Source organism: Pelophylax lessonae (assembly GCF_965119305.1).
Source record: "Pelophylax lessonae genome assembly, chromosome: 4".
Lineage (NCBI taxonomy): Eukaryota > Metazoa > Chordata > Amphibia > Anura > Ranidae > Pelophylax > Pelophylax lessonae.
Window position 1 is genome coordinate 591165158 of NC_138771.1, and position 18835 is coordinate 591183992.

Here is an 18835-nt window from a genome sequence, read left to right on the forward strand (position 1 = left end):
GATGCGTTCATTAGGTTACATTCATCTGATTGTTTTAATATATATATATATATATATATATATATATATATATATATATATATATATAAAATGGTGTTGTTTTTTGGTTTCCCTCTTTTGAGGGTGAGGACTCCCGCATTCGCCGGGTGAGACTATCTGCCCTGGGCTCTTGGGTGTGACTTCACCTGGGGTAAGAGAGCATATGGAACAACTTCACATGCTATATCTATATATGTAATGTTGTTTATAGCTTTTCTAAATATGAAACTCATTTTTGATCACTGTTTTTCAGTATTGTATATTGATTCCTGCTCTACTTGATGATGTACTAAAGCTCCTGAAGAAGCGGTTATTCTCCTGTGAAACATGTTGAGTACAGAGCACATAATCCAGATGGTATCTGCTACAATTGACAGTCATGACACTTCTGAGGTCATCCCATCTGTGATTTGTTTTTATAGAGCATTGGTTCTCAACTCCGGCCCTCGGGACCCACTAACAGGACAGATTTTAAGTATTACCTTGGGGAGATGCAATCACTGAGCAGCAAATGAGATCACCTGTGATGTAATTTAGTTATTTTGCAAACCTGGCTTGTTAGTGGGTCCTGAGGACAGGAGTTGAGAACCACAGTCATAGAGCAATAGTAAATGGCACAGGTATCTGTGTCTCTGTTTTAGATATTGATACATTTTTATGTCTTTTGAACAACATTTGTAATTTTTTAAAAGATTTTGTCTTGTCAAGCCTTTGTACAGTACCATTAAAGTCCATATATGCCTCAACTGTCTCCACTTCCGAATCAATAGGATGTAGGTACCTTTTTATATATAATGACACCTTCCCTTTCTCTGCACCTTTCTGTTGAGCCAAGAAGCCAACAGATCCAACTCGGGGATGCCCCACTGGAGACACAACTGATGAAACACCTCCGGATGAAGGGACCACTCCCCTTGATCCAACACCTGCTGACTGAGGTAATCCGCCTGACAGTTTTCCAGGGCTCCTGATAGGGCTGGAACGAACCGTTCTGCTCTCCTTAGAAAGCCGGCTACCTCCAGAGCCACCAGGACACTTCTTGTGCCCCCCTGGTGACTGACATAAGCCACAGCCATGGCATTGTCTGATGAAAAACAATCTGGACATCCCTGAAGACGATCCAGGCAAGATGTTCCAGGCACAGTCTGATCACTCAGATCAGTAGTCTGGACACTTCCAGTGTCCAGATTCCCTGAGCAGAATATTTGCCGAGGACGCCACCCCAACCGGACAGGCTGGCATCCGTTGTGACCACTGTCCAATACAAGTGGAGGAAGGATTTGCCCAGCCGAAAGAACGAAGCCACCACATCAGGGACTCTATATTCGTTCCCCAGGTCGGCCGGGTCTGATTGTCCAGAGACTTTGGATTCTTGTCCCATTTGCCCAGAATCTCCCTTTGCAGGGACCTTTTATGGAACTGTGCAAACAGAACCGCCACAAAGGTAGACACCATCAGGCCCAGCACTCGCATGCAAGCCTGGAGGTATGACCATCTGCTGGACAGCAGGAGACGAATTGTAGCCTGCAGTTTCCGGAGTTTGTCCACAGGAAGGAGCACTCTGGCTAAGGCTGAGTCTAGAGTCAGACCCAGATTGTCCAGCTTTGTGGATGGAACCAGAGCAGATGTCAGGGAAATGGCTGTAGGAGAACTGGCAACATTGCCAGTAATAGCAATGGTCGCTGCCAGTAATAGCAATAATCGCTCCTGCCTCAATTGACACTGCCCTCTGCTGGCCTATAAAAGGTGGCCATAGGATCAGACTCATTGCTGGATTATCTCTCAGCTTCCTGTGCTTCCTGTTTCCTGTTTGGACTTCCTGTTGTGACCTTGGCTTGTTCCTGATTCCGTTTGATCTCCTGCTCCTGGTTTGACCCTTGGCTTCTTCTACTGACCGTGCTTCTGTTACCTACCGTGTATGACCCCGGCTTGCTTCAAGACCTCGGCTATTCTGGTTGTCTCCTGTGCATGACCTCAGCTTGTACCACGGTTCGCGCTGTCTGCTCCAGTCCCAGACCTCGGCCAGTTCCTGTCTCCGCTACCAGAGACTATTCCTTGGCACAAGGTAGCCCGTCTGCTCCAGAGCCCTTGAAGACTCCTACCCTGCTGTGGTTACAGCCTGTTCCAGTTCACCCTTGCATTGCTTCTGGTTCTACCTACCTGCCTGCAGCTGGTTACCCGTGCCACTTGGGGTGCCACACTCTCTGTACCATCTCCAGGGGTGTGCCGCAATGAGCCGCAAGGGGAGCCCTCTCAGCACCTCGGCCTCGGATCAGGTAACCCTGACAGCAGACTTCTGAAAATTCAGAATCCAGCCAAACTCCCTCAGAGTTCATATGGTGATCTCCAGGTTTTCCACCAGAGCAGTAGGAGACTCCGCTCACAGAAGGAGGTCGTCCGGGAACCAGCGAAGAAGTCCCCCCCACAACTGATACGGGTGAGGGCGCACCTTCATGCTGAAGGAGCCTTGTCCGCAGGTCTGGAGAAGCCCTCTCTCGAATTGCCAGACCAAGTTCACTTGGATCCACCAGAGGAGGCCCTGTAAGGCTTTGATTCCTTGTCAGTCACCCCTGAGTTACAAAAAAACTTCTTATAAGCTGAGAAGGATGGCCCACGTCCTTGCCCTTACTAGCCTGTGGGCAAAAGGTACTCTTCCCCCCTGTGAGACCCTTAATAATGTCATCCAGGGTCCAAACCTGCACAAGCAGTTCAGCTCCTTGAGGTCCAGGATTGGGCGCACCTTGCCTTCCTTTCTGGGGACTGTAAACAGGTTTGAGTAAAACCCCTGAAAATGTTCCAAAGTCGGAACCGGGACAATCAACCCTTGAAGTAAAAGGTCTTGCACCACCCCAAAGAGAGCCTGTAAGCTGACCGTGTACAGTCGCACGTTGGAAGGAAACTCAATCTTGTAGCCGGACCGTATAACTTAGTGGACCCACCTGTTCTTGTTCCAGGGGAGTCCACGGGTAGGGGAACCAGTAGAGACGTCCCCCCACCCCAGATACGGGTGAGGGCGCACCTTCAAGCTGAAGAAGCCTTGTCCTCGGGTCTGGAGAAACCCGCTCTTGACTTGCCAGACCAAGTTCACTTGAATCTTCCAGAGGAGGCCCTGAAGGGCTTCGATCCCTTGTCAGTCGACCCCGAGGGACAAAAAAAAGTTCTTATGAGCCGAGAAGGAGGGCGCACATCTACAATGAAGGTCCTTGCCCATAGTAGCCTGTGGAAGAAGGGTACTCTTCCCCCCTGTAAGACCCTTATTGATGTCATCCAGGGTAGCACCAAACAGGCGATCTCCTTAAACAGGAAGATCAGTCATGGCCTTTTTGAAGTCTGGTCCGCAGACCAGCATTTGAGCCGAAGGACCACTGTCGAAATAGAGAGCCGAGCCACTAGGGGAGCCGCATCCAAAGAGGCATCACAGATAAACTGTAGCCCCTGGACCAGCTGGCCCGCCAGCTAAGCAAAGGCAGGGGAGAAGCTGTTCTCCCTCCAGGTCACGGCATAAAAGCTTAGCCTACTCGGTCAGTCTGTGACATCAGGGCAATGGTGAATATTGACCGCAGTGCCAAACCAGCCAGGGTGTACATATTGCGGGCCACAGCCTCCCCCTTGCTGTCAGCCAGGTCCTTAAAGGCCAGGGACTCTTTGACCCGAATCATGGTTACCTTGTTTAAACTGGAAACTGGAGGGTCCACCCCCGGTGAAACAGTCCACTTTTTAAGAAGGGACTCCTTATAGGGGTATTGCCTTGCAAAGTGCTTAGGGACCCCACACGGATGCTTTGTTCGTCCCCACTCTGTACTGACAATTCTGTCAAAATAGGAGGGGAAAGGTTACACCTTTGCTGCTCTGGATGGCTTGTGAGTGCCAAAGGGGACCTGCACCTCCGTCGCAGCTGTATCCTCCATCTTTAAAGGTCTCACGCACAGATATAATCAGTGCGTCCCCCAGAGCCTTTTCATGCGCGGTTGCAGAAGTGGAGGAATCCCCCTCACTATCTGAGGTTTCATGGTCACAGACCCATGCAGGGTGACCCATGTCTGCGGCGGCCAAATTAGATTCAGGATCTAAGGGGACAGATGAGGCAGGGGAAGGAAGGGGGGCGCTTTTTTGCCAGCCCATCACCATCGAAATGGGGGGGCTGTTGGGCAGAAGGAACGCTGCAACTCGGGTCGAGACCCGGTCATATGCGACCTCGTGAGGCATTTAACTCGCAGGCCAGCCCCTATCCGGTGGGGCTATGTCGCGGCCTACCTAGCGCGGAGCTGAGGTCTGCACGCTCTCGCTGGCCCAACTCGGGTGACCACTGGATCTAGATCATCAAGCCCGTCGCCCAGTCCGGCAGTTTATTGTAGATCTCACGGGAAAAACCAGGAGAAGAAAAAAATCTATCTAAAAGAAAAAATTTTGCTAGGACCAGAGATCCCAGCAAGGAACTAGGTCCTTACTCCTGACTAGGCAGAAAAAAACTGAGTACCTATAGCAGAGAGAGGGAATATACCCCCTGGGACTGCCCAAAGGTATAGCCAGACATTTTTTTCTGCCTAGTGTCCTACTCCTGTAGGGCGCAATATAACCCAATGGTAAAGAATATTAGGAGCTGTGTCCGTCAATGAACAAGAGATATATTTATTTTCCAGTTTTCGGGGGGCTTGTACATGGCTAGGCTGCCAAAAAATCTCACACAAGGGGTATCCCCATACTCAGGAGAAGCAGCAGAATGTATTTTGGGGTGTAATTCCACATATACCCATGGCATATGTGAACAATATATCATGTAAGTGACAACTTTGTGTAAAAAAAAAAAAAACTAAACTTGTGGCAAAATATAAAAATTCCATGGACTCAACATGCCTCTCAGCAAATAGCTTGGGGTGTCTACTTTCCAAAATGGTGTCATTTGGGAGGTTTTTTGCTATCTTGACATTTCATGGCCTCCAAAACTGTGATAGGTAGTGAGGAAGTGAAATGAGCAATTTACGCCCTTTGAAATTTTGAAGGCGGTGATTGGTTTTCGGGGCCCTGTATATGGCTAGGCTCCCAAAAAGTCTCACACATGTGGTATACCCATACTCACGAGAAGCAGCAGAATGTATTTTGAGGTGTAATTCCACATATACCCATGCCATGTGTGAGAAATATATAATTTGTGTCAAATTATTATTATTATTTTTTTTTTTTTTTACATTTTAGCACCTCAAGAAATGAGATAGGCAGTCATAAACTAAAAGCTGCCTAAATTCAAGTAAATGTACCATAGTTTGTAGAAGATATAACTTTTGCGCAAACCAATAAATATACTCTTTTTGAATGTTTTTTTTTTTTACCCCAGACACATGGCTTTATACATTTTGGCCTAAATGTATGACAAAATTTAGTTTATTGGATTTTTTTTTATAACAAAAAGTAGAAAATATATATTTTTTTTTTTTAATTTTCAGGCATTTTTTGTTTAAAATTGAAAATATAAAAAACCCAGTGGTGATCAAATACCACCAAAAGAAAGTTCTATTTGCAGGAAAATAAGGACGCAAATTTAGTTTGGGTACAGCATTGCATGACCGTGCAAATACCAGTTAAAGCAGCGCAGTGCCAAATTGCAAAAAGTGCTCTGGTGAGGAAGGGGTAAATCCTTCCGGAGCTGAAGTGGTTAATGGCGCCCCACTCTTAGTCTGTGGGGTTCAATATTGAGTTGGCCCACCATTTGCAGCTATAACAGCTTCAACTCTTCTGGGAAGGCTGTCTACAAGGTTTAGGAGTGTGTTTATGGGAATGTTTGCCCATTCTTCACATTTGTGTGGTCAGGCACTGATGTTGGAGAGAAGGCCCGGCTCAAAGTCTCTGCTCTAATTCATCCCAAAGGTGTTCTATCAGGGTGAGGTCAGGACTCTGTGCAGGCCAGTCAAGTTGCTCCACTCCAAACATGCTCATCCATGTCTTTATGGACCTTGCTTTTTGCAGTGGTCCAAATCATTTGCGGTGTGATATGCTCCATTGGGATATCTGCCAGGTCACTATATGGTATTATTGCGGCCTCCACAGCTTGATATTCCTATTTTTTGGATAAGTCTGTTTGATATACATTGGATTGAAGGTTCCTATTTTGGTCTAACCCCCTTTCATCTCTTCTTCTTTATATTACATTCTTGGCTTGGCCCCTAACATATGGTTATCTTGAAATAATATTTGGTTTGCCGATCTAAGTATAAATTTCAAGACCCCATCACTTATCTATGACACTGGTCAAATGATTTTATGCTAAGGATGCTGTTTCATTATAAAGGTTTTTTTTCTGTATGCATGTATAATTGGATCCTGAAGAAGCTCAACGATTGTGAGCGAAACGCGTAGATCCACAGCTAGATCATATGGTCAATTTTGAGGTCATGTGACGCATTCCATGCATGTATTGTTATACCTTTATGACTTTGTTCTTTTTATAAAAACATTTTTGTACTTTGAAAAAATATGGAACAATTCCCTTTAACCCATTTTGCTGTTTATGTTTAGGCAAATCCCCATATCCAGGATCCTTTTTCCCTCCCCCTTCCCCTTCCCTTCTCCCCCTCCATCCCCCCCTTTATATTTTCCCACCATACCTGGTTATATTTACCCAGTTCTTACATTTTTGAGGGGACTGTGCACGAATTTCATAGACAGAGTTTTTCTCTTTATTCAATTTTTATATGGTCCAAATCATCTTATTTTTTTATTTTGAATCCAGGAACATTATTAATGATTATCGGTCTCAACAAGTCTGGGCCCCTGGCCAGTGCTACAGTATGACCTTGACCCATGTTGAGCGCTGTTTAACAGATGCAATAATCTCATGTAAGGTCAAAGTTCTCCCTCACTTCCTGTGCTGGCATTTTAGGAAACGTGAGTGAAGACACGGAGCTTTGAAATACATGTTTGCAGTAAATGACAGCTCAAATAGAAGAAAGCCACTCAAAGCCTGACACCCCAAGGGCTGGTGATTTTTTTAAACATAAATAGAGATTTATTTTGGTTGCATTTAATCAACTCCGGGTTTTTTCTTTTTCCTAAAAAAACAAAAAATAGACTGAAAAATGTGAAAAAAATAAACTTTTTTTGTCAGAAAATGTTGTAAATAAGTAATTTTTCTCCTTCACTGATCTGCACTGATGAGACTGCACTGATGGGCACTGATAGGCTGCACTGATGAGGAGGCATTAATATGCAGCACTGATGGGCACTCATATGCAACACTGATAGGTGGCACTGATAGGCTGCACTGATGGGCATTGATATGCAGCACTGATGGGCACTGATAGGTGGCACTGATGGGCAACACTGATCGCTGGCACTGATGAGCAGGCACTGCTGGGCACTGAAAGGCAGCACTGACTGGCATCACTGATGGGCACAGATTGGCATGACTGATAGGCAAAGACTGGCATCACTGCTGGGCACTGTTGGAACTGCATTGATAATCAGTGCCCTGGTTATCTGTACAGGTCTCCCTGTGAGGAGATGGCGCTGATTGGCTCTCCTCGCTTCATATGCTATCAGTGTGAGGCGAGGAGAGCCGATAACTGGCATTTACTTGTTTACATGTAATCAGCTGTGATTGGAGACAGCCGATCACATAGGTAAAAAGTCGCATCATCAGCTCTGGGCGACGTCATATGAGAGACAGCATCCCGCCCGCCGTCATTTGTCTATACGGCAGGCAGGAGGTAGGTAAAGTGGTTGTAAACCCTTCCATATACCCAGTGAGGTGACTGGCCTCAGGTGATATACACAGATTAAACAAATCCTCCTACAAACATTGTATTTGTTTATCTGCAGTCTCCTCTACATCCATTCTAAGTGTTGAATTATAAAGCTTGTGTGAGAGTTCTGAAAAAATGGGGAGAAGAGCTGAAAATACACTCTGCCGAGCTCAGTGAAGAGAGCCTTGAGAACTAATTGGAGGGAAGAGAAACCCCCCCCCCCCCCCACCTTCACACAGTTTTCAGGAACAGAGCTAAAGCTGGCAATCTGCTGGAGCTCCCTCCCGTTACCATTTTACTCTTGGTCTCAGGAAAACTTGTCAGGAATGACTCATGCTGATAGCAGAGGAAAGAAGCAACAGACAGAAATTACACTTAGTGCTCTTAAATGAGACAAGTACACATTATAGAGTGATATGCTTTGTTCATATCTAATATCTGAAGTTCAAAACCACTTTAAAGCCCAACTAAAATGCAATTATTTCCTTTGGGGATTAATAAAGTATTTGGATTCTGAAATTAAACCTTGTAGTGGGCTGCACCTGCACTGCAAGGGTTAATACCTTGTAGAGTCTTGGGGAGAGGAGAAACAGCTCTACTTAAGTGATCCTCCGCTCCCCTGTGATCTGGCGATAGACTGTTCTTTATAATCCTCCCAGCCAGTGCAGGGCTATGGACCTTGCTGTGGTCCTAATGATGTCAGGAACCTAGACTGATGAAGTGTGAGGGTGCAGACACTGTCGGTACCAATCTAGTGGTGAGGAGGAGTGGAGTATCATCAGGTAAATAAATCTCCTTATACTGCTCCCCTAGACCTACACAAGCAATTAATCCTTGCAGTGTGGCCCTAGCCCCACTGCAAGCAATAGTTTTTTAGTTGCCCATTAGACAAGAAAGATAACACTGTTTTATGCTTCCAGTTCAGCCCATAATAAGGACACCGCATTTCTGAAAATGAACAGGTATTTTCTGTATTTGCTGGAAATATTCTTAGTCTGAAAAATTAAAACTAATGCAACCACCACAACTAAAGACTGGTAAGCTGCATAATATTAATTATTTGTTCTTGGGTTTAGTTATCCTTTAATTCTACAGGTTTCTGAACATTGCTATCATTGAATAAGGAAATAAACAGCTTACCATTGCAACTTTGTCCTTTTTCAAACTGCTTCTGTCATCTGGATCAATATCTGGGATTTTAACATACAAATGTACAATTAAAGCAAACAGGTATTATGTAGGAAAGGTGGAGTAATAGAAATAAAACTAAGTTATCTATAGTGCGTGTCAGGTGATGGAGGAGAGCGGTGGATGTCAGGTGACGGGAGAGCGGTGGGTGTGAGGTGATGGAGGAGAGTCAGGTGACAGAGGATAATGGTGGGTGTCAGGAAAAGGAGGAGAGCGGTGAGTGTCAGGTGAGGGAGGAGAGCGGTGGGTGTCAGGAAAAGGAGGAGAGCGATGGTTGTCAGGTGACGGAGGAGAGCGGTGCGGGTCAGGTGATGGAAGAGAGCGGTGAGTGTCAGGTGAGGAGGAGAGCTCTGTGTATCAGGTGACGGAGGAGAGCAGTGCAGGTCAGGTGACAGAGGAGAGTGTTGTGTGTCAGGTGACCGAGGAGAGCGGTGGGTGTCAGGAAAAGGAGGAGAGCGGTGGGTGTCAGGTGATGGAAGAGATCGGTGGGTGTCAGGTGATGGAGGAGAGCGTTGCGTATCAGGTAATGGAGGAGAGCGGTGGTTGTCAGGTGAACGAGGAGAGCAGTGGTTGTCAGGTGACCGAGGATAATGGTGGGTGTCAGGAAAAGGAGGAGAGCGGTGAGTGTCAGGTGAGGGAGGGGAGCGGGGGTGTCAGAAAAAGGAGGAGAGCGGTGGTTGTCAGGTGACGGAGGAGAGCGCGGCGTATCAGGTGATGGAGGAGAGCGGTGCGGGTCAGGTGATGGAGGAGAGTGGTGCGGGTCAGGTGATGGAGGAGAGCAGTGGGTGTCAGGTGACGGAGAGTGGTGGGTGACAGGTGATGGAGGAGAGTGGTGCGTGTCAGGTGACGGAGGAGAGCGGTGCATGTCAGGTGACGGAGGAGAGCAGTGGGTGTCAGGTGAAGGAGGAGAGCGGTGCGTGTATGGTGACGGAGGAGAGCAGTGCGTGTCAGGTGACGGATAAGAGCAGTGCGTGTCAGGTGATGGAGGAGAGCGCGGCGTATCAGGTGATGGAGGAGAGTGATGCGGGTCAGGTGACGGAGGAGAGCGGTGGGTGTCAGGTGACGGAGGAGAGTGGTGGGTGTCAGGTGACGGAGGAGAGCGGTGGGTGTCAGGTGACGGAGGAGAGCGGTGAGTGTCAGGTGACGGAGGAGAGTGGTGGGTGTCAGGTGACGGAGGAGAGTGGTGCGTGTCAGGTGACGGAGGAAAGTGGTGGGTGTGAGGTGATGGAGGAGAGTCAGGTGACGGAGGATAACGGTGGGTGTCAGGAAAAGGAGGAGAGCGGTGAGTGTCAGGTGAGGGAGGACAGCGGTGGGTGTCAGGAAAAGGAGGAGAGCGGTGGTTGTCAGGTGACGGAGGAGAGCGGTGAGTGTCAGGTGATGGAGGAGAGCGCTGTGTATCAGGTGACGGAGGAGAGCAGTGCAGGTCAGGTGACCGAGGAGAGCGTTGTGTGTCAGGTGACCGAGGAGAGCGGTGGGTGTCAGGAAAAGGAGGAGAGCGGTGAATGTCAGGTGAGGGAGGAGAGCGGTGGGTGTCAGGAAAAGGAGGAGAGCGGTGTGGGTCAAGTGATGGAAGAGATCGTGGGTGTCAGGTAATGGAGGAGAGCGTTGCGTATCAGGTAATGGAGGAGAGCGGTGCGGGTCAGGTGACCGAGGATAACGGTGGGTGTCAGGAAAAGGAGGAGAGCGATGAGTGTCAGGTGAGGGAGGGGAGCGGGGGTGTCAGAAAAAGGAGGAGAGCGGTGGTTGTCAGGTGACGGAGGAGAGCGCGGCGTATCAGGTGATGGAGGAGAGCGGTGCGGGTCAGGTGATGGAGGAGAGCAGTGGGTGTCAGGTGACGGAGGAGAGTGGTGGGTGACAGGTGATGGAGGAGAGTGGTGCGTGTCAGGTGACGGAGGAGAGCGGTGCATGTCAGGTGACGGAGGAGAGCAGTGGGTGTCAGGTGACGGAGGAGAGCGGTGCGGGTCAGGTGACGGAGGAGAGCAGTGGGTGTCAGGTGACGGAGGAGAGCGGTGCGGGTCAGGTGATGGAGGAGAGCAGTGGGTGTCAGGTGACGGTGGAGAGTGGTGGGTGACAGGTGATGGAGGAGAGTGGTGCGTGTCAGGTGACGGAGGAAAGCGGTGCATGTCAGGTGACGGAGGAGAGCAGTGGGTGTCAGGTGACGGAGGAGAGCGGTGCGGGTCAGGTGAAGGAGGAGAGCGGTGCGTGTATGGTGACAGAGGAGAGCAGTGCGTGTCAGGTGATGGAGGAGAGCGCGGCGTATCAGGTGATGGAGGAGAGTGGTGCGGGTCAGGTGACGGAGGAGAGCGGTGGGTGTCAGGTGACGGAGGAGAGTGGTGGGTGTCAGGTGACGGAGGAGAGTGGTGCGTGTCAGGTGACGGAGGAGAGCGGTGGGTGTCAGGTGACGGAGGAGAGTGGTGGGTGTCAGGTGAAGGAGGAGAGTGGTGCGTGTCAGGTGACGGAGGAGATCGGTGGGTGTCAGGTGACGGAGGAGAGTGGTGGGTGTCAGGTGACGGAGGAGAGTGGTGCGTGTCAGGTGACGGAGGGAAGTGGTGGGTGTCAGGTGACGGAGGAGAGCGGTGGGTGTGAGGTGACAGAGGAGAGCTGTGGGTGTCAGGTGACGGAGAGTGGTGGGTGTCAGGTGATGGAGGAGAGTGGTGCGTGTCAGGTGACAGAGGAGAGCGGTGGGTGTGAGGTGACGTAGGAGAGCGGTGGGTGTGAGGTGACGTAGGAGAGCGGTGGGTGTCAGGTGACGGAGGAGAGCGGTGCGTGTCAGGTGATGGAGAAGAGTGGTGTGTGACAGGTGACGGAGGAGAGCGGTGCGTGACAGTTGACGGAGAAGAGCGGTGGGTGTCAGGTGATGGAGGAGAGTGGTGCGTGTCAGGTGACGGAGGAGAGCGGTGGGTGTGAGGTGACGGAGGAGAGCGGTGGGTGTGAGGTGACGGAGGAGAGCGGTGGGTGTCAGGTAACCATGTAATATTGAATAGCAGAACCTACCCCAGATAGAAATACAATATAAGGATGAGAGTGTCAGTTGCGGTACTTACCATTAAGGTCGTCCTTGCACAGGATGATGTACTGACACACTTGATCGTGATTGTTGGTGAACTTCCTCATGAGGTGGACCGCTGTCTCTATTGGGATTTGCCCGTAGAACTTCTCTCTCAGTCTCCGGACGCTCTTCTCCAGCTGTAGGAACAAACAGAATGAGTGCTCACTGGTAAGGACTACCCTACTGGTGGTTATACTGGAATCTAAAACAAACTATCCAAATAAACTGGAAACAAACTTCACACTGACCCGTCACCTTGTTCCATTCCAGAAGAAGGTCCCAGGTAGGAGCCATTATATTCTAATAGGTCCATGTGGTTGCTTCTCACTGAATACCTGAACAGTGCTAGTCCCTTCATGTAGAAGACACGTACTGTGTACCCCTTAGAAGTACATCCCCCAAATATTCCAAAGTATCCTGAGTCAAGCAAGAGTTGACATACCGGAACCTGCACGTTTCATACAGTATGTGTTACATGGGCAGCAACAGGTTAGTTCCCCTACAACACTGATTGTGTGGTCCTGTAGGCCACTTCCTCAGGAGCTTGTGTGGTCCTGTGGGCCACTTCCTCAGGAGCTTGTGTGGTCCTGTAGGCCACTTCCTCAGGAGCTTGTGTGGTCCTGTAGGCCACTTCCTCAGGAGCTTGTGTGGTCCTGTAGGCCACTTCCTCAGGAGCTTGTGTGGTCCTGTAGGCCACTTCCTCAGGAGCTTGTGTGGTCCTGTAGGCCACTTCTTCAGGAACTTGTGTGGTCCTGTAGGCCACTTCCTCAGGAGCTTGTGTGGTCCTGTAGGCCACTTTCTCAGGAGCTTGTGTGGTCCTGTAGGCCACTTTCTCAGGAGCTTGTGTGGTCCTGTAGGCCACTTCCTCAGGAGCTTGTGTGGTCCTGTAGGCCACTTTCTCAGGAGCTTGTGTGGTCCTGTAGGCCACTTTCTCAGGAGCTTGTGTGGTCCTGTAGGCCACTTCCTCAGGAGCTTGTGTGGTCCTGTAGGCCACTTCTTCAGGAGCTTGTGTGGTCCTGTAGGCCACTTTCTCAGGAGCTTGTGTGGTCCTGTAGGCCACTTCCTCAGGAGCTTGTGTGGTCCTGTAGGCCACTTCCTCAGGAGCTTGTGTGGTCCTGTAGGCCACTTCCTCATGGATTATTCAGTGTGGATGGATTGCAGCTGCAGGAGCAGCAGGACTGGCAGGCAGCATTCCTTTTTAAAAAGCAGTCTCAAAATGTCCTTAGTTTAGGTTCTCTTTACAGAGCAGTTCAGCTAGGTGTTTCCATAGAGAGGTTTGTTTGGGGTGAAGAGTGATGGAGTTCTGCCATATGTTTATATAAAAACATCCCACAAGAAGCCTGATATACAAGCTGACTTACAAGGATACCAAAACACCTACCTGAACACATTGACATTGTGCCATGACAGGTCACTCAAGGACTTTGTTGTCGGGAGGCAGACCTGGAGACGGCAATGCTCGGCGCTCGCCAGGATCATCTGACAGCTAATGAAAGTCTGAATAGAGGTCACAATAATTCCACCCCACAGTTCAGAGAAGAGGAGGATTTAGTGTGGACACATATAATCAATGTTGGATAGGAATGTAAGCTAAAGTGAAACCCTCATCTTGTAAAACAACTCATTCAATTTAAAATAGAAATGAAAGGCAAAACATTTGTATATAAATATTTAAAAAAAAAACACTATAAATACCTTTTTTTCCCTTTTTTATAAGTGATCACATTTCCTCTGTTCTCAGCTGCATACGAGCTGGTGGGAGAGAAGAAACAGCAGAACACTGATCTTCCCAGTGAATAGCTATGCAGGAGGGCCTGTCAGGGGGCTGTGATATGATGTTTTGGAGGGTAAAAACAGGTGGGGAGGAGGAGAGATGTTGATTCTCAGTCACCTGTCAAAAGCGATCCACCCGATCATTTCCATACCCTGCCAAGGGGAAAGAACCCCTTCTTATTTTTTGCTAAACAAATAAAAAAAAATGAAAATTTAAGAAAAAAAAAGTTTTTCTTAGTTTCTGTTATAAATTTTTGTAAAAAAGTATGTTTTCTCCTTCACTGATGAGGCTGCACTGACGGGCACCGCTGATGAGGAGGCACTATTATGCAGCACTGATAAGCACTGATAAGTGGTACCGATGGCCACTGATAGGTAGCACTGATAGGGGGCAATGATGGGCACTGATAGGCAGTAATGATGGGCACTGATAGGCAGTAATGATGGGCACTGATAGGCAGTAATGATGGTGATAGGTAGCACTGATAGGTGGCAATGATGGGCACTGATAGGCAGTAATAATGGTGATAGTTAGCACTGATAAACAGCAATGATGGGCATTGATAGGCAGTAATGATGGGCACTGATAGGCGGTAATAATGGGCAATAATGGTACACCTATAGATGGCACTGACGAGGAGGCACTGAAAGGCATTACTGATGGGCACTGATGGCATCTTTGATAGGCACGTATTGGCATCCCAGGTTGGCACAGCTGATGGGTCTACACTGATAATCAATGCACTGATTATCAGCATATACCCCCCCCCCCCCCCCAGTCAGGAGAGCCACTAATCGGCTCTCCTCTACTTGTGCCCTGTCAGCGCGAATAGATGAAAGCCGATAACTGGCACTTCCTGGTTACACTGTGAGTGGACACAGCTCATCACATGGTAAACAGCCTATGTCATAGCAACACACCACACTACCGATCGCCATGCTGTGCGCCAGTCAGGATAATGGAACCAGGGCCCCCCCCCGGCCATCATTCTGCTATAGGCCAGGGGGGATGTGGTTAAATATCTTGTTGGATATTGGGGTATCGTTTAACAGATTCGCCACTGGATTCTTATTAAAGCGGTAGTATACTTCACTTTTTACATTTTACCTACAGGTAAGCCTGTAATAAGGCTTTCCGGTAGGTATAATTAATATCTCCTAAACCTGCAAGGTTTAGGAGATATTCGTCCTGCGGCGCATTCGCTCTGAAGATCCGGCGGACCTTCAGAGCTCTTTGCTGGATCCTTGCCGGAAAGTAACTCCCGCACGCATGCGTGGGAGTGACGTCATCGCAGCTCCGGCCACTCACAGCGCCGAAGTCGCCGAACCAGGAAGAGACGCCGAGGGAACATGACAGCTCCCTCAGCGGTGATCGGGTGACCATGTCGGGGCTTCGTTTTAAGGTAAGTATGCATACTAGCTCATTATGCCTTTCTCCTGCAGGGTTTTTTTTTTTTTTTTTTTTTAGATGAGTTTACAACCGCTTTAAGGGAAATCCCACTCAGGGTCGTAAATGTAGATTCTGCTTTATCCCAGAAACTGTTTAATTTTGAGCATTCCCAAAAACTTTAAATGACAAAGTTGCGCAGCCGTGCAACACTGTACCTATCTGAAATTAACATTTTATTGAGGCAGATAGAGCTTTCTTTTGGTGGTATTTAATCAGCACTGTTTTTTTTTATTTTTTGCTAAACAAATCAAAAAATTATTTCTGAAAAAAAAAAAAAAAAAAACTTTTTCTTTGTTTCTGTTATAAAAGTTTGCACATAAGACAGGGCTTGACAAATTTGCCTGAAATCTAGGAGCCATCTAAAAGAGTTAGGAGCCAGTTTTTTTTTTTTTAAACTAACAACCAAGCTTTATTTAATAAAACGGATACTAAATTTACACATAAATACGACTAGAACCCCACTCTACTCTATAGCGCAATTGGATGGAAACAGACTGTCTGTCTCTTTCCATCCGATGCCATCTGATCCGATCCACAGGATGGATAGAAAATAGAACCACCATCCGTCTGTTTTTGGCAGACAGGATCAGATGGCGGCAGATTACTGCTCCATAGAGGAGAATGAAGGGTCCGATCAGGTCTGCCTGAAAAACTGACAGGCGGACCTGATCAGACAGCCCGTGTGAAAGGGGCCTTCGGCTGTGGCATGGCGATGAGAAAAAAAAAAGATATATATATATATATATATATATATATATATATATATATATATATATATAATTTTTTTTTAATAATAAGAATTGGAAAAAAAAAAGAATTTTTTTTTTTATTTCTTGTTAATAATTAAAAAAAAAGAAAAAATTATTATTATTTCTTTTTTTTACATTTAAAAAATAAATTAATAATAATAACCACACTCCCTGTCCACTTACCTTTGAGCAAAGGTAACTGGACAGAGAGCTGAAGCCTTAAAAAACTTCCCTCTCCTCTTTGGAAGGAGATGGGAAGGCATTGAGAACATGCATTACTCCCGGCCACCACAAGAGGGCGCCAGTTCCCCCAGCCTCTCATCTCACAGAAGAAGGCCGAAAAGCCGGGGTCTCAATTTTTGGACGGCGCCGAAGTCCGTGCACTCGAGGAGGAGGTGGGGGCGCAAAAGGGACAGGACACCTCCTGCAGGGCACCCCAGGCGCCAGGTCGCTAATTCTAGTTGCAAATGCGACCTGGCGCCCGGGGTTTGTCGAGCCCTGACATAAGACATTTTTCTCCTTCGGGGATGTGCGCTGATGAGGCTGCACTGATGTGGGCTGATGAGACTGCACTGATGGGCACTAATGGGGAGGCACTGATGGGCACTGATGAGGAGGCACTGATGTGCACTGATGAAGCTGCACTGAAGGTCACTAATGAGGCTGCACTGATGGTCACTAATGAGGCTGCACTGATGGCCACTAATGAGGCTGCACTGATGGGCACTGATGAGGTTGCATTGATATGCAGCACTGATAGTCGGCACCAATAAGCAGCAGTGATGGGCACTGATAGGCGGCACTAATAATCAGCACTGATGGGCACTGATGAGGCTGCACCGATTGGCAGCACTGATAAGCACAGATGGGCACTGACAGCACTGATAGGCAGCACTGATTTGCACTGATGAGGCTGCACTGATGACCAGTGCCTTGATTATCAGTGTAAATGTCCCCTGTCACACTTGCCGGTTGGCGTCTCTCTTTTCCTCACACAGTGACAGTTAGTGAGGATAGGAATGCCGATAACTGGCAAGTTTATTTACATGTGATCAACTGTGATTGGACTCAGCTGATCACATGGTAAAGAGCCGCTGTGATTGGACCTTTACCGCAATCTGTGATCAGCTGTCTCCAAAGGAGACAGCAATCATCTGAGCATACCAGATGCATGCCTTGGGGATGCGCGGGGGGCGTGGATCTTAGAGGACGTCCATGGATGCCCTCCGAGAACAAGAGAGCCACGCTGTAGACGTCTTTCGGCTATAACGCAGGCCTGAGGTGGTTAAAAAATAAAGTAACATATAATAAATTTAAAAAAAAAAACCAACACAAAACATTTCTTAAAATCCCCTGCCACCACATACACGCACATAAGAATATAAACGCATGGTGTACCTACATACAAAAATACCAATTGTGCCACACATTAAAGATATCTCTAGGAACTTCAGAGTTAAAGCAATAATTCTGGGGCTATCGTTAACGGTTAAAGTAGAATTTTTAATTTTTTTTGCCATCTATGTCACATTGGGGAGATTTACCCTCACTTCCTGTCCCATCGCCAAAACAGGAAATGAAAGGAAATTCCTCAAAAGAGAGGGAATTCCTGATTGTAATCAGAACTAATGTCCCCATTGGAAAATTTCCCCTTTATTATTTTTCTGGGGACAACCCAAAATTTGACATTTCCCTTCCTCACTCTGTAAAACCACAAACATGTTTTGCCTTCAGTTATACTTTAACTCTAAACTGATAACCAATAAAGGCTTTTAAAACATCACCTATGGACAATTCTGGGTATCGAAGTTTGTTGGTGTTTCATAGGTGCACACAATTTTTTAAGTTTTACATGTTAGATATCTATTTATTTGCCACAACCCCATCTTTTATATTTTACAAAAAAAATGGTAATATCTTGGGCTTGATTTACTAAAGGCAAATAGACTGCACACCTTGCAAGTACAGTTGCCCCAGAGCTTAGTAAATGAGGTAAAGCTTCACTTTATAAAGAATACCCAATCGCACGCAATGAAGAAAAACAGCAGAGCTTTCCCTCATTTCCCTTTCCCTCAGAAGTCAGCAGAGCTTTCCCTCATTTCCCTTCCCCTCAGAAGTCAGCAGAGCTTCCCCTCATTTCCCTTCCCCTTTAGAAGTCAGCAGAGCTTCCCCTCATTTCTCTTCCACTCAGAAGTCAGCAGAGCTTCTCCTCATTTCCCTTCCCCTCAGAAGTCAGCAGAGCTTCCCCTCATTTCTCTTCCCCTCAGAAGTCAGCAGAGCTTCCCCTCATTTCTCTTCCCCTCAGAAGTCAGCAGAGCTTCTTCTCATTTCGCTTCCCCTCAGAAGTCAGCAGAGATTCTCATTTCCCTTCCACTCAGAAGTCAGCAGAGCTTCTCCTCATGTCCCTTCCACTCAGAAGTCAGCAGAGCTTCTTCTCATTTCGCTTCCCCTCAGAAGTCAGCAGAGATTCTCATTTCCCTTCCACTCAGAAGTCAGCAGAGCTTCCCCTCATTTCCCTTCCCCTCAGAAGTCAGCAGAGCTTCTCCTCATTTCCCTTCCACTCAGAAGTCAGCAGAGCTTCTTCTCATTTCGCTTCCCCTCAGAAGTCAGCAGAGATTCTCATTTCCCTTCCACTCAGAAGTCAGCAGAGCTTCCCCTCATTTCCCTTCCCCTCAGAAGTCAGCAGAGCTTCTCCTCATTTCCCTTCCCCACAGAAGTCAGCAGAGCTTCTCCTCATTTACTAAGCTATGGAACAACTACACTTGCAAAGTGCACAGTCTATTTACCTTTAGTAAATTCATCCCATAGTGTTTGCGTGCACTAAAATGAACTTTAATGTATCTTTTAAAAA

General features: G+C 47.6%; 1 protein-coding gene across 1 annotated transcript in view; it reads right to left on the reverse strand.

Annotated features, from left to right (window-relative positions):
* Positions 1–18835, reverse strand: part of SHFL (shiftless antiviral inhibitor of ribosomal frameshifting) — a 70581-nt gene that overhangs the window by 33797 nt on the left and 17949 nt on the right. Inside the window, exons 2-3 of the mRNA XM_082255484.1 lie at positions 12008–12149; positions 8916–8965 (exon numbers count right to left, since the gene is read on the reverse strand). Of these exons, the coding sequence (XP_082111610.1) occupies positions 8916–8965; positions 12008–12149 (192 nt within the window). The remainder of the gene's footprint in view (positions 1–8915; positions 8966–12007; positions 12150–18835) is intronic.